A 25,127-nucleotide genomic window follows, 5' to 3' on the forward strand; every position below is an offset into this window, starting at 1 on the left:
ATAAACAACTATTTGGAAGAAACCAACCGCAAATTAGCTTTGGGGTATCTACAGGCTGGTTATCGTTACAGTCATAGTCGTTTCTTAATTTCCAAATGGCTGCCAGAGTTAATTTACGTCACTGAATTGTTTGAATAGATGAATTTGGCAAAACCCTCAACCTTGTTAGTGAGAAATGTTAACGTACTCGGAAATATTTGTTGGAAATTATCGCCATCTAGTGGTCCGTTGCACATCTCGGTTATGTTTTTCTAGTTCTTTCTACTATATGTCTCTTTGCAGTAAAAACAAGGGGGCAACATTTTAAGGTGCCTCTCCTTATGCAGATCATCTCTACTAACAATTGCCACCTTTAGTGATAATTTTCTCTGTTTAACCCAGTTATCAAGAGGTGTTTTAGGCAGTCTGCCATGCTTAATCACGCTACTGGAAAGACCCCTTCAACTTTTTCGAGACTAAATTTAATTCAACTGTTCTGGATCCTAAACCATTTGCCCGCGAAGCAGATAGTCCACTATTGCGACTGAAGATGTTGTTTCATTTCAGTTATGTAAAGCGGGACTAAGAAGATGCAATCCGAGCTATGACTAGCTGTGTACAGTTTCTTCCAAAACAAAAATATCTTTCTGAATTTGTTTTTTGACGTTATGTCAGCTCTCGCATGAATCAGGAAATCTATCCGGGGTGTCTGAGGATACTGAGAGATACTCCAGAACCGTGCTTCCCAAATATTTTTAGAACCGTGACCCATTTTCCACAACAAAATTTCGCTACCTATCTAGTTTTAATGGAAATAAGACCAGGGCGATTTTTATAATGTAATAACAGCAATTGTTTGTAAATGTGATAACCTCGACAACGCTGCGTGGTATTGGACTGTGGCCAAGGTATTCATTTTCTCCTAAAAGTGGCAGTTGATAAACTGCACTGGATTCTGGAGCTGGGACACCTTTTAAGTGGAGGTGCTGACCTGTGGTATCTGTTCACTAAAATTGAAAGCCTTCTAAACAATCTTGGTGTTGATACCAGTAATATTGATTCAGAAAAGGGAGTGGTGATGAACAGAGTGCCTGAATTAAGCAGACCACTCTTACCCAGTCCAAAGATCAGGGCTTGATCCATCACCGTTTTTTAGCTCACTGCACCATCCCAGCTCAGAACTTGGCTATATGCAAATTAGTCTGTTCCTGTCCCAGTGCATGATGGGAACAGAGCAAACCAAACTACCAAGCCAATTCTTATACTGGGAAGGAAACAAGCTTCCGGGGACAGGTTTCTGCCATTTCAGGCGTCGTCGGCCCGGCTTGCTTGAATCCTGATGGTGCAATGAGCAAGGGACTCACATCTGAGTATACCCTTCCACGCTTATGGTGGACAAAATGATTCAGAAAAGGGAGTGGTGATGAACAGAGTGCCTGAATTAAGCAGACCACTCTTACCCAGTCCAAAGATCAGGGCTTGATCCATCACCGTTTTTTAGCTCACTGCACCATCCCTGCTCAGAACTTGGCTATATGCAAATTAGTCTGTTCCTGTCCCAGTGCATGATGGGAACAGGGCAAACCAAACTACCAAGCCAATTCTTATACTGGGAAGGAAACAAGCTTCCGGGGACCGGTTTCTGCCATTTCAGGCGTCGTCGGCCCGGCTTGTTTGAATCCTGATGGTGCAATGAGCAAGGGACTCACATCTGAGTATACCCTTCCACGCTTATGGTGGACAAAATGATTCAGAAAAGGGAGTGGTGATGAACAGAGTGCCTGAATTAAGCAGACCACTCTTACCCAGTCCAAAGATCAGGGCTTGATCCATCACCGTTTTTTAGCTCACTGCACCATCCCAGCTCAGAACTTGGCTATATGCAAATTAGTCTGTTCCTGTCCCAGTGCATGATGGGAACAGGGCAAACCAAACTACCGAGCCAATTCTTATACCGGGAAGGAAACAGGCTTCCGGGGACCGGTTTCTGCCATTTCAGGCGTCGTCGGCCCGGCTTGCTTGAATCCTGATGGTGCAATGAGCAAGGGACTCACATCTGAGTATACCCTTCCACTCTGTTCATCACCACCCCCTTTTCTGATACCAGTAATATTAGCACATTCGAGAAACCCCTTCTGCAGGATAGTGTGGGGCAAGGCCTCATATCCATTTTTGTGTGAAAACGAATTCCATATCATTATTTTGCAGTTTTGTTATGCAGCCCTATACGTCCCAAGGGAATTGAAGCACTTTACCTAAGCACCAGGTTACATTACACAAGGTCAGATTAATTTTATTATATGCAGAAGAGATTGAGTAATTTGTCCAGAATCAAATGAAATTGAGCCAATGCCAGGACTCTATCCTGGTTCCCTAGAAACAAAGTCAGCAGCTCTGACTGTTAGAATGCATTCACATTTTTAAATTAATGTGTGAAAGTCAAACACAAGAGGTATGGTTGCGTATGATCACTTATAGTATGCACATTATGTGTAGAAATTTCTTTTTATTAAGTGAAAAAAATTAACGGCTGCACCACATACTGGAGGGATTACCCAGAGTCTTGCTTGTAAATACTTGCAAGGGTTTGTTTTAAAACTGGACCCAGGAACGTTTAGGTTGTGCTTCGCAATCCTTAACTCGTGCCCGTATAATATATTTCCTGTGACTGCACAAATGACAAAACTGATGACATCTCAAGTGAATTCATTGGTGACATAATTTATGAGTTCAATTATGATATTTTCAGTTGAATTACCAATGGCATCACTGTTGTTGGCAGTAGTGTGTAACTAGAAACTGTGTGTCTAGTCCATAATCATATTTTTCGACATTTATGGAATGCTTTTAGATTTTGGAAAAAGAAGTACCCTATGCACACACATCTATTAATCAGATGGTCAACATATTATCAAATATGTTTATGTAATAAGTAACACAATTAAAGTTGCAGAGGAACGATGATTCTTTTTGTAGATTAAGATCTTCAGTTCTTTATTTGGTAAAGTGCCGATCAGACCGATACCAGGAACACGATGACCCGGGAGCAAGATTAACGTCGCGCACGTCTGGTTATCTCTCGATGCTACACCTAAATTGGATCAATTACACCCTCTTAATGATCGGCACTTTACTACTCAAGAATTCGATGGTTTGAGTTATCCGCTTGACCTTCCTCTTTTCACTGTCCCAGAGCTCCCGGAATCCCTGTCAGATTTCACAAAATCGACAGCAACCTTCTCTACATTTTCGTTTTGATTCGAATTGGACAAGGGCCTTACCGGGTCGGAAATATCACCGGTAGAGCGACCTTCAAAAGTTCATTCAATAGTGTCTAAGCCCTGAAGATTCGCGTAAGCGATGAAACCTGTGTCGGCTGGCTGCTGTTACATGTTTGACCAAATAAAGAACTGAAGATCTTAATCTACAAAAAGAATCATCGTTCCTCTGCAACTTTAATTGTGTTACTTATTACATATTTGATAATATGTTGACCATCTGATTAATAGATGTGTGTGCATAGGGTACTTCTTTTTCTTTGATATACGGGTTTTATCCAGCTTGCTGGTTTAACTCATGAATGGTTAGTAAGGTTTTCCATTCACCCAGTTGCACCACCAATACAATTTTTGTTTAGAATTAATACTCCTGTGCTTCTATTATAGGCTGCGCGCCCATTGCTTACTGACACTAAAAACCTTGTAGCCACAGTTCTTTGCTTTTAGATTTTGGGTCATAGCTACCCACTCATCCAGTTGGACAATTATCTTCAAAATAAACTTTGAAAATATGTTGTATTCTTTCGAAAACTATGAACCTCAAGTAAGCATAACCTTAAGCCACACTTGGTACACTATCCGGACTATGCTACTTTCGGGTCGCCCTAGGTGTAGACTTCCCCTGTTCCTAAGGTATGTCTTGGCTTCGGGTGTTGAGAAACATGCAAGGTGTATCAAATCATCATTATCATCTAGGACTATTGCATATTTGTTGTAGATTGGGTTCATAGGGTGAAAATTAAGTTTCCACAATTGATTGCAACGCAAATCTGTATTCATCATGCAGCTGAAATGCAAAAAGCTTTACTGCTGGCTTACATTTATGGCCCGGTAGAAGCTGCATTGTAACAAACATTTTAATTTCTCCATAGGGGCATTCTAACATTTGTAGTTTTTATTGTATTTCCATTGGAGATGCATACTTTGAATCACACGTTGGCCAAAATATGCCCTTTAGAATTTTTTTTCCACTTAATGCCTCGACTAAAGCATTATGGAAACACTCTATAAAAAGGAATTCTTATAATGTCACTTATCCTTCCTCTGCTTTCCAAAAGGATTCACTAATGACTTATTACTGTACCTACTAAGTCCTGCCTAGACAGGATGAACCCTTGTCGTTGTCACCTGGCCGTTATAAGTAATTGCCCAGGTTTCTTATTAACCCTGTGTATCCTTGTTTCCATTCTTCTCTCATTCTGATGCATCTCAGCTCTCTTAAATATGCCATGTATGCGTCAATCATGATGTTACCTCATGGATCTTCTTTATTGTTAAAAAAAAAAAATGTGTATGTCTTGTGAGCTCAAATTTGTAGTGTTAAGTTGTTAAACATGGCATGCTGCTGTTGACAACAATAAAACTAAAAGCGACTGTAATGATTCAGACCTGCACGTCATCCACTTTGTAGGAAATAGTGGTAAATGTTTCCTACTGAGATGTGACGTACTGGATACAAATACAGTGATTTCGATAACGCAGTTAAGCAAAAATTGGCAAAGCCAATAAATAGTCTAGCGTATGAAAACTCTAGAGCTATTGGTTTTGGCATTTTTTTGCTATGTTATTCCCCCAATCACCTTTTGCCTGTTCGCCCCACATCTTCTCCCCCAATCCATGTTCTTCCCTCCTGAGCTCTCTTCCTCTGTATTGGCGAACGCCAATCACCTGCTCCTCACCCCTCCCCCCAGCAAACAGGGGAGTTGGTTGGGGATGAGGCATCACAGAGGGTGGGTGGAAGAGAAGAACATGGATGGGGGATAGGACAGGTGAGATTCGATGGACAACGGAGTGGGTGGGAAAGGGCTGGAGCAAGCACACAGAAAAAGTAGGGTGGGCAGGGGTGCTGGGGGCAAGCATACAGACAACTGAGAGGGGGTGGGAGTGGTTGGTGAAGCAAATGGTGAAAAACACGGACAACAAATGCTGGGCAAGAGAGATTGGGCACAATCATAGAGGGGGGAGAAGTACACAGGGGAGACAGCTGAGAAACTCTGCGTTGTAAAGTATATAAACAGAAAAAAAACGCCAGACAAAGCACGCTGTCAAAGGAAAAAGTAATGCATTCATGCTCCAGTGAAGGGACCAACATACAAAGAAGAACGAACACTATGGAAGCTGACAAATAAAAAGCCAGCAAATGAAAGTGACACTTGAAGCCAGCCAGTGGTAAACAATGTGCAGCCTCTCAGCCCCCTGTAAGATAGCAGAAGGTCTCCCAAGAAGCAGCAAATGCATTGAGTTTGGCAAGACTTAAAAAACAGGAACTGTACAACATTTACAGTACACGACTAGAGAGAAAGCACCACTGACGCAAATGAAAGAGAAATGTTAAATAAGTTTTGGATAGGAAAGACTTGAAACCAGTCTCTGGATTCCAGTGGATGTCTAGTGTTTATAGAGAAACTTGTGGTACTGGAGGATGAAAACCTGGGTCAAACGAAATTCAGATAATAATAGGTGCTCAAATACACTCGTGAAATTGTTATAGGGCATGCTCACACTAAGCCTACAATTCAAGACCTAAACGAACCTACATTTATTTTGGAAAGTTTAGAAAATATTTTGAAAATGTAAGTTTTTGTTACTGCTGTATGCAGTAAAATTATTTTTGACAAGTAGTATTGCATTTAGAATGTTTGCTATGGCTCATCAGAAATCTACAATCATTGGCTAGCTTTATATCTGATGACGGTGAATGAAGACGTACCAAGCCAATCGAGTCTTTCGTTCTGCAGTCCATGGATGAATGGCTCAGCTGGAACCATCTCCTGCGTACTGTTTGCAATTTTAGGAACAGAGCGCAGGAGCAGGGGACAACCGAGAGATTCCACTCGTCAGTGGAGGGGTATGTGCCAGGCCAACATTTATAAAATTGTGCTTCCCTCTTAAAGTTACCATGCACATTTTTATTGGCTTATTGGAAGTGTTTGTTTTATTTAGTTTGCCACAGTATGTGCTAATGGTTCCGAAAAACATATACATATATGTATATGTATATGTATGTATGTATGTATGTGTGTATATATATATATATATATATATATATATATATATATATATATAATATATATAATATGTGTGTATGTATATATATATATTTTTTTAATGCTGTTTTAAGTCGCACCAGACTTCAAAGTTAACGTGGCATGTAATGTTTCTTATAATTTAGCGGTCTGTCTGTCCCTCTATTTTCCCAGTTAAAAAAAAACTGCAACTGCGGATAATTAAAGCTTTGTAAGACTAATGAGACAAATGTATTCCTGTTTTTGTGTATGTTTAAATATTACAACTGTGTTTTTTCCATTTCTCCATAGGGCTTTTTATCTTTCATGAGTGCCCCGTTGATAGGAGCCCTGTCTGACGTGTGGGGGAGAAAGTCCTTTCTTCTCGTTACAGTTTTCTTCACGTGTTTCCCAATCCCGCTAATGACCATAAATCCTTGGTAAGTCCCGCAGACCGCATTTGTCTTGTGACTAGTTAAGAGGCGGCGCAGACTCTGCATAACACAGAGCAGCAAACTAATAAAAGGGAAAGAATTTATGTTAATTACAAAACCGAGCTCTTGTTTTACTTGGCATTTTATTAGTAATATTTTACTGTGTGGCAGTAGAGAAGAAGTAGTAATACTTTGGTCTTTCTATTAAAAGGTTCAAATATCTGGCCTGTAGCAACACATAAATGCGCATGAAATTAAATCCTAAATTAAAAATGACTGTGTGGTGCGTATTTCGTAGAGTTTGGCCTTTGCTTAGGTCTGTTTTGTTTCTTTTTAATGTAAGGGATGCGCCAGTTCTGTGAGTAGTTGATTAGAAAGTGTACCGTAAATCAAGGGCCAGCAGCAACAACCTGTCCTACCTTTACATCCTCTTTCCCATTCCCAGCATGCCTGCCACCTTGTGTTGGGACTGGAAGCTGCTTCAAAAGCTGTTTGATGCACAGTTTAGCCCGCTTGAAACCGAGCACACGTATGAGCGTCATTCTATACACTTCCTTCTCTTCAGTCCCTCACCAGTTTCCTTATGTTATGCCAGAAGATGTGGTCAAGGATCCGTTTCTGACACACTAAGCAAATTCCCTATTGGGTACAAAGACCTGATAATAGTGCCTTTTTCATATATTTGTATGCTGTAATTATCTCCACCGTCTTAATATTATTTTACGCAGTAATTGTCTCCACTTTTAACTTTGCTTGTCTTGGGTAGCTTTTGGTTTGGATTCAGCAATGGCGATCTTGTTTACAGCAGCCTGCCCACTTAACCTCCGTATCTCGTCCTTGGGCTGCATGCCTGTGCATTGGTAATACTGAATGTAACCCACTGACTTGAGTGCAGATTCATGGTGCACCGATCCCTGAATAGGCTTTGGAGTGCGTCAACCGAAAGAAGAATTAGGACGTACCATGTCTTGATCACTGGATGCGATACTGAGCACCTTCAGTGCGCTTCTAAGCATCTCCCCACTCCTCTGGAGGCCACACTCTCTGGCCTTAAACAAGTGGTCCATGTAGCCCTAAGGAAGGTGAATGAACTTGGTGGCAAGGCTGCTTGTTTTCCCTGGTACCACTAAAATGTCTTTTATTCTGGTCCTGTTGCCAGAGTTCAGGAATGATAGGAAGCCTTCTCATCAGTCCCCACTCACAGCATATATCACTATATGTAAAAATAAACTAGACAATAGAGCACAAAAGCAAAAGCTAAAGTCCAGGAACTTTTCTCCCACAACCAAGTGGTCTGCCCGTCAGCAGCTACCAACTGGATGCCCCCTATCCCCATTGGATAACATTGGGGCTCAGCACTCTGCACCTGGCCGCCCTAGTGCTGCTGAGAGTGTAACAAGAGTGCATCCTTAACCCTGAGTTAACCCCTAGAACCTCAACTCCCACTACCTAATACTTACCTTAAAACCAATAACACAGTTTTCCTCCATAGGGTAACATTGACTGTTTTTCTTGAAAAGTTTCTAAGTGTGGAGTTTGAAAAGCTAAAAAAATCTTTTAAAAATTGTACTGTTTATCAAAAATGCTTTTACTTATCTGTTTAAAGGAACTGTCCCAGTGTAGTATCCTGGTATACTACAAGGAGTAAGAAAAGTAATTTAAAAAGTAACTTACTTGGTATTTTACTGAAAAGCCCATTCAAGTCTATGTACTGTATTTACAAAGCATTGCATTTCTCTGCATCAATACTGTAAGTCAAAAAAGTGCATACATCATTACAATTCAAACTGTTTACAAACCGCTTTACTACTGTAAACTATTTATTGCTTACCTGTGCCAGGCTTGCTTGGTTCTAGAAAATAAAATACCTAAAAGAATATTTTTATTCCAAAACAATTGGTCTGAAGTTCAGTCTTTGAGTGTGTGACTTAATTTGCCAACTGAGTGTATACAACAAATGCTTAACACTGTCCTCTGATACTGCCTTACTGCTCGACCACACTACCACAAATAGAGAGTGAGGTGCTATCTAACTTTACCACTGCCTACCTTTGGGGTTCCACTGGATTCCTTGCACACTCTACCTCACTTTGGTATAGTATATACAGAGCCAGCTACCTACATTGGTGGGATATAAAATTTTGCATTTGTTGGACTACTTGGTTACCACCTGATCACATGACAGAACTCTTAAATTGTTTTTGGAATTCTGATATTTCAAATTGGCATTTTTGCAAAATTACTAAAAGTCTTGCTATAGCCTTGGTTAAGTCCCAGTAGAATTTTGGAAAAATAAAAATTCACTGTAGGCAGTGTTAGAGGGGTTAGAAGTTTTATTTAATAATGTCTCAAAACAAGAACACAGCAGTTAGTGAAAATAACCACAATGTCATAGAGGACATGGGTGAGGAGCTTGACCTCACCCTTTACCTTCACATGTCTTTCAAGGAGGTAAGGTCCCTATGCAAAAAAAAAAACATAGCCATGGGGTACCAGCCCATCAAACAAAAGCTCCAGGAGCTGTTGGCTGGGTATTTATTTATAAAGTTTTATATAGCGCGAACAAGATCCCAAAGGATATCAGAGCGCTTCACATTAGGATGGAAGGAAGGACTTAAATGCATAATTGGCATCCAGGAGGAGTGAAAAAAAAAACAGCATTGTTTGCAGATTCCAGGACAATTGAACCCTGGAGGGTAATACATTAAACCGGTATAAGCGGGCAATGAAGGGGGTCACAGTATGCGGTTAAGAGGAGCAGTAACAAATGAAGGTACAATGGAAGTAGGAAACCATGTCTTCGAGCAGATGATCCTAGCCCAATTAGGGTAAGAATTTATTCATAAGGAATCTTTTAGCTTCCAATTTGAACGCCGTCGTTGAGGAGATTCTGAGTACTTCCGGTGGAATAGAGTTCAATATCTTTGGGGCAGCGCCGGAGAAGGCTCTGTGACAAGTTCTCTTTTTGCAACGGATGAGTGGTTTCAAGAGAGAGTATTGGCGCTTCTTAAGGCTCTTACACCACATGAAAGCTCAAGTTTGTGCACAAGGTACCTGGTAGTATTGAAGTGAAGGACTTTGTGCTCCAGATCAGCAATCTTTAGCTGAATTTGTGCTTCATAGGGCAAACATTTAAGAGATGTTAGGACAGGGGATATGTGCTCATTTCGTTTCGTGCCTGTAACCAGTCTAGCTGCTGTGTTCAGTAATGCCCTTAGTGGAGTCAGGGTGTATTTGAGAAGGCCCCAGAGGGTAGCGCTGCTGTAGTCTAGCCTTGGCAAGACAATCGCTTTGACCACCTGCTTGAAATCATTTTGTGGAAGGAAAGGTTTGATAGTTCGGAGAGTCCTCATCAAGTGGTTTGCTCTCTTACATACCTTACTGATATGATTTTTCCTATTCAGGTACTTGTCCATGGTGACTCCGAGCGATTTGGCGGAGTCTACGATGAGAGGAGTGCAGTTGAAGGCAGTGAGGTGACTCAGCCACAGGTCTAGCTTGGGGATGTGATTCGGAGGGGAGATGAGCAGGAATTCCGTTTTGGAGGTGTTGAGCAAGAGATGGTTCCCAGTTAACCAGTTTTGAGTAGATGTTAGGGAAGTGTTGAGTGAGATTATATTTTCCGGGGAAGAGATTTTGAAATAGTTGCGTATCATCCGCAAACGTATGGAAGAGCTTGTTGGGGGGGGGGGGAGCGGAGGGAGGGGGTAGGGAGAGAGAGGGAGAGAGAGGGAGAGAGAGGGAGAGAGAGGGAGAGAGAGGGAGAGAGAGGGGGAGAGAGAGGGAGAGAGAGGGAGAGAACAAACTAGATAGCACAAGTCTCAGGTCGTCCCGTGCAAACGGAAGCAAAAGATCCATGTCCTAAGGGTGGGGGCTGAGACCAAGGGGGAAACAAACGGAGGCCCAAGGTATAGTCCACAAGAGACAAGGGACACCGAACGAGGTAACACTATACAAAAGCTCAAAGGGCACCCCAGCGCATCGAGGAGAGAGCGCGAACACCAGCTTTGACGGTTCTGGGGGGAGAGAGCAGAGCAGAGCGAAAAGGGAGGGCACCAGGACAAACGTGAGGGGTGCCACTCCAAACCGGTCTCACTCCGCCGCTGCAGAACGATGAAGGTGAGGAGGGAACCAGGCGGTTTAGCACAGACGTAAGGGCGGACGTCTTTCAGGCCTCCAAAGGGATCACCCGACCCCTCCACAGCCCTTGAGCCACATAGGGTATAGAAGAAGAAGAACGGTCCAACACAGTTCGCGAAACTAACTGAAGCTAACTGTAGCCTCCATCCTACGCGACCACACAAGCATGCCCAAGTCTCACTACAGGCACCGACTCAACATAGCAAGAGCTCACCAGAGCTGCTCACACCAGGCCCAGTTAGCCCGCAAGACGCACCATAATGTCAGAAAAGGAAATGCGGCTTCAACAGCAGCAACAGAAAAAGAGCAAGAGTGAACCAGGTCCAGCGGACTCGCAGATCAAGCACAAGCAAGACATAAGCAGCACGCTCGAAATGATACTAAAGAAACTGGCAGAAGTGCATGACCTGGCAAAGACCACGAAAGTCACCACGGACACAATACAACTCGAATTTGCGGCGGTAAGAGCGGACCTAAACGCGGTAAACATCAGGCTGACCACGGCAGAGCAGAGGATCAGCGATGTGGAAGATAGCTCAAACAAAGCTGGCTGAGAGGTGATGATGATAAAGGAAGCTAAAGGTGGCCTACTAAGGCAGGCAGCTGAGATAGAGGACAAGAGCCGTAGGGGGAATATCCGCATCTTGGGGATCCCGGAGGGTGCCAAGGAGACTGCAGAATCATTCGCAGCCTTCCTAGAGGACCTAATCCCTAAGATAACCAACTTAAAATTCCACTGCCAATTTGAAATTGAGAAGGCTTTCAGAGTCCCGCCCTTCAAGAACCTGACGTCCAACATCGCCCGTCCCATCATAAGCAAACCACTGAGATCTCAGCATACGGAGGACATTTTCAACTATGCTAGGAAAAAACACCAGATAACCTGGAAAGGCCATAAAATCATCCTCCCCCAGGACTATTCCAAACCCACGGTGGACAACAGGAAAGGCTTCCCGGCCATCCGTCAAAGGCTCAAAGACAACAACATGCAATTCTCCTTCGTAGGCCCAGCAATATTCAAAATAACGGACAGGGGCAGAAATAACTTCTTCACGGAGCCAAAGGAGCGGACACGATATCTGAACGGCCCAAAGGCCCAGAACATGGATGTCTCTCAACAAGCCTCGACAAAGAGAGGCCCTTCTCCGGATCCATCAAACGGGGAGGACAACGGAAACAGCGGCCAATGAACCATGCAAGATCTTTACATACTACCTCGCAGATACCATGTACCTCATAGTAACAACACACCTACCTCACTAAGACCAGCAAGGCTGGGTAACAGAAGGCCCGATACAACTGGAATATCGAGCACAAGTCGCAATGGAACAATCTTCCGATTGAAGGAACATTTGGCCATTTTGAACCTTTGGATCTTCTCGAGAGTGGTTAAAATATATGACCATGTCTCTGGGAGGCGGAACGGCGATCTTGTTGTCGCACTCCTACAAACAAATGAGGGGAGATGGGAGTGGGGTGTCAGGGAGGGGGGGGGAGAGGGGGTCAGGGAGGAGGGCTCTCCAGAATGTTCCTATTATCTTGCTCTTTTTCTATCCTTTCTAGACACACTTCAGACTACACTGCAAACCAGGACTCACTAGCAGGTCACCCCGAACACAGCAACACACATGAGCCCGGGGACAAGGGAAACTCATCCGGAAGAATAACGCTAAGGTTACCAAATAATGACGGGTACTAAGACACTCACTCTGACCACTGGTCTCCGCTTAGTCTCCCTAAACGTCAAAGGCCTGAACCACCACATCAAACATAGGAAGATATTACAATACCTGGAAAGAACAAAAAGTGACATAGTCCTAATACAGGAAACCAAACTAGACGCAGAGGACTTAAAGCTTATCAGAGCCAACTGGATAGCTGACACAGCCTGCTCACCAGCGGTCAAGCAGAACCTAGGGTGGCCACCTTAGTGTCAAAAATTTTAAGATCAGGATATAATCACACTCCCTGGACAAAGAGGGCAGACTCTTAATCACTAACATGTCAAGGGGGAGAAGAAAGGTTCCACATAGCGAATATATATGGCCCCAACACAGACAATCCAACATTCTGGGAGTCTATAGCGGAGGTGCTAGACAAGCTCCCTCATGACGAGCTCATAATCGTAGCAGAAGACCTGAGCATCCCACTAGACCACACCCTGGACAGGCAGTCAACGAGCCCGTACCATAGCACCCGATCACACACAACACTCCAAAACATTTGCAACAGGTTCAACCTCAAAGATGCATGGAGATTGCAACACCCGGACACAAGGGACTATACCTTCTACTCCTGCCCACACAACTCCTTCACCAGAATTGACTATATCTTGATATCAGGGTCCTACTCATACCTAATAGACCATTCAGAAATAGCCCCTGGACTAGTTTCAGACCACTCGGCCATTAGCCTAAAACTAAGCGGACACCACAACGAAGACCCCCCTAGAAGGTGACGCTTCAACAAGGAAACCATCTTAAACCCAGGGCACAGAAAGGAAATAGAGACGGCCATAGAAGAATACATAAACTACAACAACACCCCGGAGATCAGCACAAGGACCCTATGGGAGGCCTTGAAGGCAACAATCAGGGGCAAATTAATAGGTATCAAGGCGAGAATAAGTAAGACGAACATACGTACAGACCAGCTAGAAGCGGAGATAAAAAAACTAGAACACACACAAGACCCAAAGAATGGAACTCTTAACTCTCTCACAAAACATAAATATGAGTACAATAAAATCCTGAGTGAAAGGGCGGGGCTTTGGTTCAACAAATTTAAAGCCTGCAGTCTGTGTGAGGCCAACAAAGCAGGGAAACTACTCGCTTCGTACCTGAAGCACAAATGCAATCTGGGAACGATTGCGTCAATAATAGACGCTAGGAACAAAACACACACGAGTCGCAAATACATACTTAACACTTTCCAAGAGTTCTATGCTTACTTACACAACTCGGGCCAAAGTTTTAATTAGGAAGAATGCACCAGATACCTAGCCAGCTTAAATCTCCCCAAACTCGGCCCACAGAGGCAGCAACGCTAGGACAGAACATCACTGACCCCGAAATTAAGAGAGCCATCTTTTCCCTTCATCGGAATAAGGCCCCCGGCCCGGATGGCTACTCGGCGGACTTTTACAAGTCATTCCAGAAACAACTTACACCGACTATGAAGAGGGTTTTTAACCAAACAGCGAAGACAGGGACAGTCCTCCCCTCAATGGCGGAGGCAAACATTATAGTCATCCCCAAAGAGGGAAAGGACCATACACTTCCCAAAAATTACAGACCCATTTCCCTAATTAATGTGGATTTTAAAATCTATGCCAAGATCCTGGCGGTTAGGTTAAATTCTCTCCTCCCCAAACTAGTTAGTAACACCCAAGTTGGTTTCATGCGCAACCGCCTGGCTAGTGACAACACGTGCCTTTTCTGCCACATCCTAAAGCAAACCTCCACTAAAGCAGAGCCAGCAGTGGCAATTGCCCTAGACGCAGAGAAAGCTTTCGACAAAGTCTTGTGAGATTTTCTGGAGGAGTGCATGTGGGCTTTCAACCTTGGGGAGGCCTTCATAAAGATGACTATGGCCCTCTACCAATCACCCTCAGCAAGCATTGTGATCAACGGCTCACTATCAGGCTCTTTCAAGCTAAAGCAGGGGACCAGACAAGGCTGCCCACTATCGCCCTGATTGTTTCTTTTGGCCCTGGAACCCCTTATTCAAGGGATAAAAATAAACAAAGACATAGAAGGGGTACGAATCAAGGACACAGTGGTAAAACTAGCTGCTTACGCAGACGACATCCTAATAGTAACCGAACAGCCAAAAAAAGTCGATAAAGGCCTTCATGGGCACAATTGCTCAGTACTCCACCCTATCAGACTACAAGCTAAATAATGATAAATCGGAATGTAAGCCTTTAAACATACACTGTACTCGAGATACGCTGGGGGACTCCGGCTTGACCTGGCAGAAAGGCAACATCAAATACCTTGGTATACTGTTCGGAATGGACCTATACAATTCCCTCCGCCACAACGAAAAAAGCACTGCTAGAAAAGGTTAAAAAGCTCTTAGAGACATTGAGCCCTAAATTTATCGCGTGGTGGGGGAGAATAGAAACTATAAAAATGATCACCCCAATGGTCAACTTTCTATCAAGTATGCTCTCCCTCCTTCTAACAGACGATTTCCACCGGAAAATCGATAATATGACCTAAAAATTCATATGTCAGGACAAGAGAGCTAGGATCAGCATCAAGAAGCTGAGACTTCCTAAAACACAAGGTGGAGCTAAATCTGGCAGACTTCCATACCTACCAACTCGCTTTCCTGGCAAAACAGGGAACACAGTGAGTGTCCCCTCCGCAGGGATACTCCCCAGTTTGGCTTCAGGTAGAGATAGCCATACTTAACAACAGACATCGCCTCTCTGCTCACAACAAACACCTACCCCACCGCGTCCAAACAGATCTTCAAAAACACCAAGAAAGCTTTGCAAAAAGTAGACAAAAAAATGTAGACCTGAATAAGGGGTTCCACATTTGAGTTGCTGTGGACTAACAGTAGAATCAAATATAGGGCAAAGAGCCTCAACTTTGAAACCTGGATAGAGAAGGACACCTCCTTTCCGCACCAATTAGGCAATGGTCCAGACCCCTTCACGTTCTTTGACCAGAAAAGTAGCTACTAACTTGAGGACATAGACCTATACAGATTTCAAAACGTCAAGGCAGCCCTATCGAAGGCCAAACTACACAACTCACTACCCACGATCTTCCAATACGTGGCGAGCATCAACAAACTAGGTAACCAAGTATCACGCATATATAAACTACTGCGCCCAAATTACACCAAACCCAACGCCAGACTAACCGAGTACTGGGGCAAACAGCTAAGCGTCCAGCTAAGCGAGCTTGAGTGGGGGGAGGTCTGTTCCTCAGCCACACAAAATAAGATCACCCCAGTCTTAGCACAAACCAAGTTTTGGCTCCTTTATAAGGCATACTGGACCCCGGACCGCCTACACACACTGGGCCTTTAGAGAGGCCAACCTTCGCTGGAACTGCAACACACACAAAGGGTACTTAGCACACTTAATCTTCCACTACCCTACACTCAAGATCTTCTGGGGAAGGGTGTTTGACTTTATAGACGAGATCTTTAAGCGCAAGGTGAACAGAGACTTTATCGCCATTGTCACAGCGGGCATAAGATCAGACCTGGCCTCGGAACACAACAAGGAACTTATGGACTTCCTGCTGACAGCGGCGGTCAAAACAGTCCTGAATAACTGGAAAGACTCGAGCAAAGCAACCTTTCAAACCTGGCTAAACTGGATTACCTACCTGAGAGGCGCGGACAGTCTTGAACTGCAGTACTCCCCGTGGAAAGCCTCTACCAGAGGGATGTGGGAGTCCCTGGACAGGTTCCTTACCCCCACCCCACACACACCCCCATGAAAGGCCAGTCTAGAAGGCTTACCAGTACCCAAGCCAAGGAAGCTGCAGCGTTGGTTGGACCGCTCCTCCATCGCCTGTTGGGTTGTGCTTTGTATGTGTGATGGATAGTCTGAATCTGCAGCACTCTATATACGGGGCCATACTATCCGTCTTCTCTTTTTTCCTCTACTTCCTCTTTTTTTCCCACTGGTCTGCTTTTTGTCCTTTCCCTCTTCTATCACTCGCCTAAGAGTAAACCAGACCTCCGCAATCGATATTATACAGCTGTTTGTACCACTCATAAAATTCCAATAAAAATGTTATATAAATAAATAATTTAAAAAAAAATGATAACGCTACTTTCCCCCATAGGATAACATTGACTGTTTTTCTTGGAAAAGTTTGGAGTGTGAAAGTCTTTAAAATTGTACTGTTTAACAAAAACGCTTTTACTTACATGTTTACAGGAAATATCCCAGTGTAGTATCCAGGTGTACTACACTGAGTAAGTAAAGTAATTGAAAAAGTAACTTATCTGATATTTTACTGAAAAGCCCATTCAGGTGTATGTACTGTATTTACAAAGCATTGCATTTCTCTGCACCAATACTGTAAGTCAAAACAAAGTGCATATACCATTACAATTCAAACTGTTTACAAACTGCATTACTACTGTAAAGTAATGATAGCTAACCTGTGCCAGGCTTGCTTGGTTCTAGAAAATAAAATAATTAAAAGAATATTTTTATTCACAAACAATTGCCTGAAGTTCAGTCTTTGAGTGTGTAAATTCATTTGCTGACTGAATGTATACACAAATGCTTAACACTGTCCTCTGATACTGCCTTACTGCTCGACCACACTACCACAAATAGAGAGTGAGGTGCTAACTTTACCTTTGGGATTCCACTGGACTCCGTGCACACTATACCTCACTTCGGTATAGTATACACGGAGCCAACTTCCTACACATCCTTGCAGGGGCGTTTGTCTGCCTCCTTAGTTCATATTTGGTATCAATAGTGTTCACTCTTGTAAAAACTACCTTACTGCTGTAGGTTTGTCATTTGTATGAAAACAGATGGACCACTCAATCTGTTTACCACATTATCTTACAAAAGAGTATATTTGATCATTCCGGCTGCTTGCTTTTTCAGTTGTTACTTGGTCAAGGCCTCTACTATTGTTAAGCGTATGTAACTGCCTAAGGTAGGCCCATTAGTTTCAGTTTCTGATTCGATTGCAAATTGGAATGCTGCCTGTGCAAGCTCCATAGTTTGTGTCACCCGGTTCCCTATCTGTTGAGCGTTTTATTTATCTTATTTGTTAAGAATTATCCTCTGTAGTCCTCTCTTTTAATATTAACCTTTGTAAAACGTAGTACATTTTCTACTTCATCTGCTACTTCTTTGACTATTAATATGCTTACAATTACTAAGTGGACTCTGAGTCCTCATCTCGAACAAGGAGGATAACCCACAAATCGCTGAATGGTTAAAGGCTATCGATGCGCTCAAAGGGAATCTTACTCTAGCAGACAATGTCAAATCTCTAGGCATCACCTTAGTCCCAAAACTGAACATGATGAAACACATTAGGAACTCGGCCAAAAGTGCATTCCTTAACCTGAGACTTCTGAACAAAATCAAACCCTATATTCCAACAAAGGATCTCAAACTGGCCACACAATCTCTGGTACTGTCAAGACTGGACTATGGGAACGCAGTCCGAACAGGAATTCCTAAAGCGCATCTGGAACCGATCAAAACAACATTCCATTCGGCAGCCAGAATGATCACCGGCATCAAAAAATCTGATCACATCTCCCCTGCACTTAAAGAACTCAAATGGCTTCCAGTAGAAATGCGAAGTAACTTCAGAACGGCCTGCCTAACCCACAAAGCCTCCATACAGGCAAACCCGAATACCTGGCAAAAAAACTCAAAAAGGCAGGTCAAGCCAGAAATCTGAGAAGCTCTAACTCCCTCCTACTCTTCCCACCTAAAACTAGAAAGAAAAGAACAGCGGACTGCTCTGTCACTGGAAACGCCCCCAAAATTTGAAATTCCATCCCTCCGCACCAATTCCTTTATGGAATTCAAAAGTCAACTCAAATCCCTACTCCTTACCCGTTCCCTTGGATGTGGACAACACGGGACAGACAGCAAGCATAGAGCTATGTGATCCCTAAGAACCTTGAAATCAAAGAAGCTCTACATGACAATTATGCCGCTCTATACTATTTCATTTGTTTATTGTACATCGCTCACTTGTCATGTTTCTGTTGATTGTATACTATGCTCCTACTGTAAAGCACTCTGATACCTTTGGGTCTAGACAGCGCTATAGAAAACTTCTAAAATTAAATAAATAAATAATTGTGAAAGATGTTTGCTCATTTGGCTGTAATCCCCTTGCTATTCTAAGTGCTATCAAACACAGCAGATAAATTATTTTCAATACATGAAGGTAGTTTTTTTTCACCTAATCATATATGTATTGCCAGATTAAGCATGGGGTAAGTCTTGGAATTGAAGTCAGAGCCTCCTGACTTAAACACTGCTCAGTAGGCTGAGTTTGAATAATTGAATTGCGAAGAGCTAATGTTTCCACAACTCGATTGTCAGTGACTTTGTTGGCCTTCCTCTGTTTCTTCTGCTTTTACTCATTCTTCAATCTCGAGTAGTGCTGGACTAATGCCATAGTCACCCTTACTGAAGTTAGCAACTGATTTGGCAGTATTCCCCAGATCCCCTAATCTGCTCCTCCATCTTGGATGACTGCTACCCCTGTGCTGTCACAATGGATGTTAGAATGACTCTAATGAAGAAGATTGACAGCAGCAATTTGCCAATGTTGCTTGGACCTGTTATTTGATTTTCATTATCATATTTTAGTTTGCTTGATTCTGCTTTGCTAATACAATCACTTAATATTTGTTGTGATACTGACCCAGATTTGGTATGGCTTGGAGCATCAAATAAAAACAGGACACACGATTTGGACTTTTTTCTCCAATCATTCAAACAGTTGCTCCTGGGCCCTATCTAAATTGTACATCAACAGTGTGGAGATGTATCCCATGTCAAAATTCATATCCGTAATTTAGAGTGGATGACAGTGGTTTGTAACAATTGTTTGAGCCATTAATCATCGTTAAAGGACCATCATCAAATTGAACCTCATTTGCTGGTGATGATTGACCAAAGTATTGGGGTATTAATTGTTAAACATTTTAATGTATTTGAAGGGCTTACTTCACTTGCATTCCCACTTTCACTTTCTTTTCCATTATCAGTCTGAACTCAGTCAAAAGTGCAGCCCTACATTCAGCCCTGAGGTTTAGTGGCATGACTCTAATCACCAGAGTTGCCTTAATCTTATCTGTAAAACAGTATTTGAAAGCATTTCCAAGTATGCCTTGTAGTTTTTTATTTCAGTAGTAGCAAATAACTATTTGGTACTTAATGTCGGATTTTTGCTTTTCAGGTGGTATTTCGCAATGATTTCTGTTTCTGGGATATTTTCCGTAACATTCTCTGTAATATTCGCATATGTAGCTGACATTACACAAGAGCATGAGCGGAGCACTGCGTATGGACTGGTAAGGATTTTATAGCAAGCAGTATTCTTCAAATGTTGGCAATAAAATGACTTGAAGAACAGTTGCACTTTCCATGAAACAGGTTTGATAAATTGTGGAGCGCTCATATGAAGAGTTGTATGTCTAAAGGAGTACAATTAAAGCAGAATTATGCTATTATCTAAAGAGGTTGCTCGCTTAAAGGTGAGGTGCTCAGGAGGAAAATGCACAATTTCCTGGCTTTTGTAACGGAAAGTTTCAATTCTATTAAGGACTCAGAGGTGAGGATTATGCTTTCTTTCTTCACTTTATTATCAAAGCAGCCTTGTTCAACATCAACAGAAAATACTTTCCCATCAAATATAAGAGGAGGAAGAAGAAAACCATCAACCAGTGGGAATATTATGAGTCCAACAATAGGCATGCCCCCACTTTCTATGTGCGACAAAGATCAAGTCCTTCCTGCATGTTATTCCTGTTTGGACAACTCACTTCCTATAAAAAAAATAGAGAACATCTTAAGTGAGAATACATTTTCCTATAGTACAATAACCATTAGAACAGTTTACAATTTCCTCCTGTGATAATTGATATTAAATCTTGCAAATACACATCATCATCATCATTGATCATACCAATATCGAAGTTTACTTACTGTCCATACTTGTGTTGCGGGTTCACTTCCTGTCCACCAAAAGTTTAGGTGGGCCTTGATCAGTTGATCTCTAGGCGGGATAGTCCTCGCCTCGAAGTCCTTAATAGAATTGAAACTTTCTGTAACAAAAGCTAGAAAAGTTTGCATTCTATATCAGACAAGACCGGAGATGAAGATGATGGTTGTTCAAAGCTTACAGACCACTAGAAAAACCAGGTCTACTTCCAGCTTGAAGTAGAAGTTTTAAAGGTAGAACCTAGGACCAGTCTGCAGCGTTCAGAATGTCCCCCAATTGAGCTCGTCGAGTAAAAGCTTTTGAGGCCATGGCGCATTTAGAGTAATGTGCTCCTAACAAGGAAATGTCAATGCGAGCCTCTTGCATTACCCATCAAACCCATCTTGCTATAGTAGGGGATGTTTTAAGAATTGTGGAAGATTTTATTGCAATGGTTTTAAATAACTATGCAAAATAAAAATAAACTGTAAACTAGTAGGGGATGAAACCGCATAAAATGCGTGTAATGAGGGGGTGGCATTCTCCAAGGGTCCGAAGCTTCTCAGTCATATCTTCATATGCTTTAATGCATCTCACCACACATAGTTTGGGATGCTAATTAAATGTGGGATTATAAATCCGCCTTGAATACGCTCTGTACATCTAGACACATGGAATGTAACCCTATCCGGAATGAGCACTCTACCTGTAATATTCAGTGCTTGGCATCGTATACTCTCCTGCAGGATATGAGCATGGGAACTTACCTGAAAGTTCTTTCTGAAAATTATATTTATTGTTTTTCCATGACCAGGAGAGATTAAGAATGTCTTTCATGTCCCAAAGGACTGAGTACCTTGTTAAAGGAGGACGGGACAGGTGTGTGCCCTTCATCGGTTTACTTATTAGCGGATGTTCCCTACCAGAGACCCCTCAATCGGAGGGTGTCCTGTCTAAATGGTCCACCGAAAGGTGTTAACAGATCTCTTAGCCAAGCCCTTTGATGCTATGGATGAAAAATTCAGGATCTGAACAGCGTTCAATCCCAAGGGATCTCTGTTCCGCTGGAGACACCATCCCAGCCATTTCGACTAGGCAGACCTAATATCTCTTAGTTGTCCTGTCTTCCCATGCCTTTGAGAAGAGCTAGTAAGCTTACTTTTAAAGACCCGGTACATTCCATCGTTCTTTGTAATCCTCCACGCCATGAGATATAGTTGTCCACTCAACAGTAGGTGATGTGGGTTCACTTGGGGGTACAGAAGGAGATCAGGAATTACGGGGGAGAAGGAATAGAGATTCGAAGAAACTTCCATCAGAAGTGGATACCAGACTTGAGACATTCAATTTGGTGTTATCACTCACTACTAATTCCACAACCAATCTCCTTACCTGATTGCCTCATGATCATTGAGAACTGGGTAAAGACTCTCGAGACTCCAGTCCAGGCGCCTCTTCATGGAGGTCTGCTCTCTAGCTGAAGAAACTCTCCAGTTGGTAATCCAACATTGATTCAAATAGAGCCACAGAGAACGGGCCCCAGCTTTTCTGTACGACATGGAAGATTGTCAGATTCAATTTCCACAGGCTCATGTCCTGGAAGTGTCTGGAATTCCAACCTCCACTTTGTGGGTCATACCGGGAAGGTGTTCCGTAGTGACCAAGATGATGTTGTCTTGGCAGAAGTGCCGCAAGCTTTTGGCCATCTCTGAAAGGGCTTCTGATTGTGTCTCGCTGAGGTGGTTGATATATACCGCACCACTGACAAATTGCCAATCTTCTGTAACATTCAGCACTGCTCTCTCTTTTTGCTCCAGCAAATCACTGCAAATGAGCCTGCTAGGAGTTCAGGAGAGTTATATTACTATTGTCCTTCAGCAGACCATTTCTCTCCTGTGGATAACTCGCAGGAACAGGTGCCCCTGCCACTTCTGCTGTCCGATTCTATAACCTATGTTAGGGTTGGAACCGAAGACTCTGCTCCCTTTCCACACTTTCTTGTGCATGAGCCACCATCTCCGCTCTTTCTTTGCATCCTCTGTCAATGGAACTTTTTCAGATTACGTCGCACCCCTGCATAAGTGGTGAGCTTTCATGCGCTGAAGAGCCCTGTACTGGAGTGGGCCTGGAAAGTTTCCTGACAGGACGAAGTAATGAGTCCTTCCGCTCAAGCTGTTAGCCTGAATGAGGTCTGTTTCTATGATAGTCTTGCGTATCTCCTGCCTGATCTTTGTGATCTTCTCTGCCGGAAGGCTCAGCATGGTGTTTGCAGGAGATCTAGACCAAAACCCAGAAGGGTCATTCCTTTTGCTGTGGTCGGAAGTAATTTATTCAAGAGGTGCATGGTAGTTTGGAGGTGTTCTTGTAGTTTCTTCGGGCATTGGTCTAGTCAGAGGATGTTGTACAAGTAGACTATTCAGCGAAACCCTTGGGCTGGCAGGGACTCCATGGCCCACCCGGACGAGATTTCAGGAGAACTGAGAGAACCAGACTGTTTGCCCTCCTCAGCCATACCCAGGATTTCTGTGGGCGGGACTGTAATATCCAACAGTTTATCCTGGCTAGATAGCCATGAGTGGTTGCTGCCTTTCGTGTGTTCTCAAATGTAGTTTCCTAAGAAAGGGACCATTCTGGCATCTATTTCTGGGGTCAGAGCTACCTTGTCGTCGAGTGAGAGACGCGGGCATTAATACTATAAGGGTTCTCCTTAACCTGCCTGCCACATATGTCACGACCTTCTCCGACAGTGACCATTCTGAAGAAAAGTGGGTGCATTAGGTCTTCTGGATCCAGCATATCTGAAGGGGAGGCTATGTGTCCTTGTGTCCAAAGCCCGACGCTGCAGCTTAGGTGGGCTTGGGCCTCTGGCCGATTTCTCGTTGGAGTTATCCATGTGGGAGTCGTCCTCCACTGGGATTGTGCCTGCTGGGTTCAACTGGGCTTCAGCCTACTACTGCTCTCTACCCAGTGGGGTAGGAATCTTTGACCAATGGGGTACTTGAGGGGGCATACCGATTGAGGTAGGAATGCCAGTTTTAGGTGATCTGTGTTGTCCATATCAACACCCTGTACATGCTTAAGTTTGACCCCCACCAGATTTGTTTTATCTGGGAATCCATGCCTGCTGCGAGGGATTTCGTGGGCCTGGCGGAGGATCCATCAAGATAAGTGACACTTAGTAGCAGTAGGCCAGCTGCATTAGTTTGCACTTCAGGGGAGCGATGGCAGAGGGAACGGCATTATTATTATTATTATTGTGTCTTTTGTAAAGCGCGCAGCTACTCCAACGGGGTGTCCCGGCGCTAATTGATGTAACAGAGAGATCTCTCAAGGCATAGAATTACAGGCGGAATAGGAAGGTTTTTAGAGCACGACGGAATTCGAGTTCATGATGGATTGACCCGTCTACTGCGTCGCAGAATTAATTGTCGAATGGAAGATACGGAGAGTCTGTTTCCTTCTTCATCGAGTCGAACTCTGTATGTTGCACTGTCACCCTACTAATTTTGAATTATGTTTGTGCAGACAGAATAAGGATGCAATGTGGAGCTGAAGTACCGCGAGTAGAGGACCCAGAAATGAGTCTGAGGCCTGGGTCAATACGCACTTTTAATTTCTCGGGCTTTTGCACCTTGGCTGTTCCTCCGGGATATATGCAGATCCTGATTCCTGCGTTCCCAATACATACCCCTGCTGAGGCGTCAGAGTGAAATTACTTGTTTTTATGCTGCCTGATTCCATGCCCTGGTGTGTAGATTGATACAGCATCCCATTCAGACCCCAGCTATGACGGCTTGCTCCAGCTGCCACAGGGCAAAGCTCTTGGTGCAGTCACACTCCTCTGATTGAAATGGAGTATTGTGCGCCGTCAGAGAAGTCTGTTGCGCGCCTCTATCTTGCCTGTAAACTTTAATGAGAGCACCCTCCAGGGGGACAGAGGCTATCACCATGCCAAGCGGCTACAAGTAAGGAAAACGCCGGTCTCACGGCTCCCCTACTGTCCGGAAAAAGAAGCATGGTCTTGGACTGCCGGCCACCTCCCCCCTTACAACACTGACTGAATTACCCAATTCAACCAGTCAACACATGGGGGTCTTTGGAAGTCAGGGGGTACAGGGCCCCCCCCTGGCCGTATTTATTAAAATATAAAACAAATCAAAAATTTTAATCAAATAAACATTTCTGACAATTATTAAAATGCACACTTTTCAGAAGATTAGATTGACATCCGTTTCGACAAGGTATGATGGGCTAACCTTAACAAATAGCTAGTACAGCGTGTTTCCTAACCGAATCTAATCATCCTGAAAATTAAACTGCATTCTAATATTTTTAATAAAGTCCTACGGCAAGGTCGCCAACCGGTGTCAGATCCTTTTACAGCTGCGCTCTCACGTTGGAGATGCGCATGCGCAACCCAGGGCACGTTACACCCACGTGCGCTCCCTGAACTCCATTTAACCATAACAGGAGGGCCCAGACACTCGCGCACCTTAGTGACGTCATAGTGTTGTGAGGGGTGGCTACCAGCCTGAGGAAAGCGTAGACTCCCTCCCCCGCACCCTTTAAATTACTGGCTATCATATCCTGCCCCTGAAGTTCTGAGAGAGA

The 25,127-nt window shown here is 43.4% G+C and overlaps 1 protein-coding gene across 1 annotated transcript in view; it reads left to right on the forward strand.

The window, feature by feature from the left end:
* LOC144818333 (hippocampus abundant transcript-like protein 1) overlaps positions 1-25,127 on the forward strand; it is a 365,697-nt gene that overhangs the window by 225,598 nt on the left and 114,972 nt on the right. Inside the window, exons 4-5 of the mRNA XM_078675662.1 lie at positions 6,575-6,702; positions 19,773-19,887. Of these exons, the coding sequence (XP_078531788.1) occupies positions 6,575-6,702; positions 19,773-19,887 (243 nt within the window). The remainder of the gene's footprint in view (positions 1-6,574; positions 6,703-19,772; positions 19,888-25,127) is intronic.

This window comes from Lissotriton helveticus, chromosome 2_1 (genome assembly GCF_964261635.1).
Source record: "Lissotriton helveticus chromosome 2_1, aLisHel1.1, whole genome shotgun sequence".
Classification (NCBI taxonomy): Eukaryota; Metazoa; Chordata; class Amphibia; order Caudata; family Salamandridae; genus Lissotriton; species Lissotriton helveticus.